At 62.7% G+C, this 643-nt stretch overlaps 1 protein-coding gene across 1 annotated transcript in view; it reads right to left on the bottom strand.

The window, feature by feature from the left end:
• Nucleotides 1–332, bottom strand: part of FGFR2 (fibroblast growth factor receptor 2) — an 89,473-nt gene extending 89,141 nt beyond the window's left edge. Inside the window, exon 1 of the mRNA XM_014528278.1 lies at nt 230–332. Coding sequence (XP_014383764.1) covers nt 230–332 — 103 coding nt within the window. The remainder of the gene's footprint in view (nt 1–229) is intronic.
• Nucleotides 333–643: the final 311 nt, after the last annotated feature.

Here is a 643-nt window from a genome sequence, read left to right as displayed (position 1 = left end):
GTCCCGGGACGGCTTGTCCCGAAGGCCGGGGCTCCGGACAAGCGATGGACACACTGTAGCGGGTCTCTTTCCAGCGGGAGCGTCTCGGACCCGCGCTCCGCAGCCCCGCCCCAGCGCCGGCCTGAGTTCTGTTCGCTGCCCAGCGTCTGAGCTCCTCCGCGTCCTTGTTTGCAGGCGGCGATGGTGGGGGCCACCCAGTTGGGCTCAGTACTCACCTCTCAGCCTGGACTCCAGCCGCGGCCGGAGCTGTTCAGGGCGAAGGAGTCGCTCACTTGCTTCTGACGGTCCCGCTGGGATCGCGTAGACTCACTCCCGTGGGAGCTCACGACCATGGTCAGAGCCTCTGTCTCATCCACGGAGGCCGCTGTGTCCTGTCCCCGGGGCCAGCGATGGACCGTCCTTTCCCTGTAGAATCCTCTGTGCGTCCCAACGGGAATCGAGGCATTGGCTGGCCGCCCGGCCTCCGAGGGACACAAGACACCACGCAGCACGCGGCCGGGAAGGACATGGTTCGCTAATAAAGCAGGACGCCCGTGCAATTAGAATTCCAGATAGAGAGCGAATCGTGTTTTTCGTATGCACATTCCCCGATGCTGCCTGAACAAATATTGCATGGGACGTACTTTCGTTGAAGAATTGTGCC

This window comes from Myotis brandtii, unplaced genomic scaffold (assembly GCF_000412655.1).
Source record: "Myotis brandtii unplaced genomic scaffold, ASM41265v1 scaffold628, whole genome shotgun sequence".
In the NCBI taxonomy this organism is placed as follows: domain Eukaryota; kingdom Metazoa; phylum Chordata; class Mammalia; order Chiroptera; family Vespertilionidae; genus Myotis; species Myotis brandtii.
The sequence above is the reverse complement of the archived record's forward strand: the minus strand, read 5'-3'. Positions and strand labels throughout refer to the sequence as shown.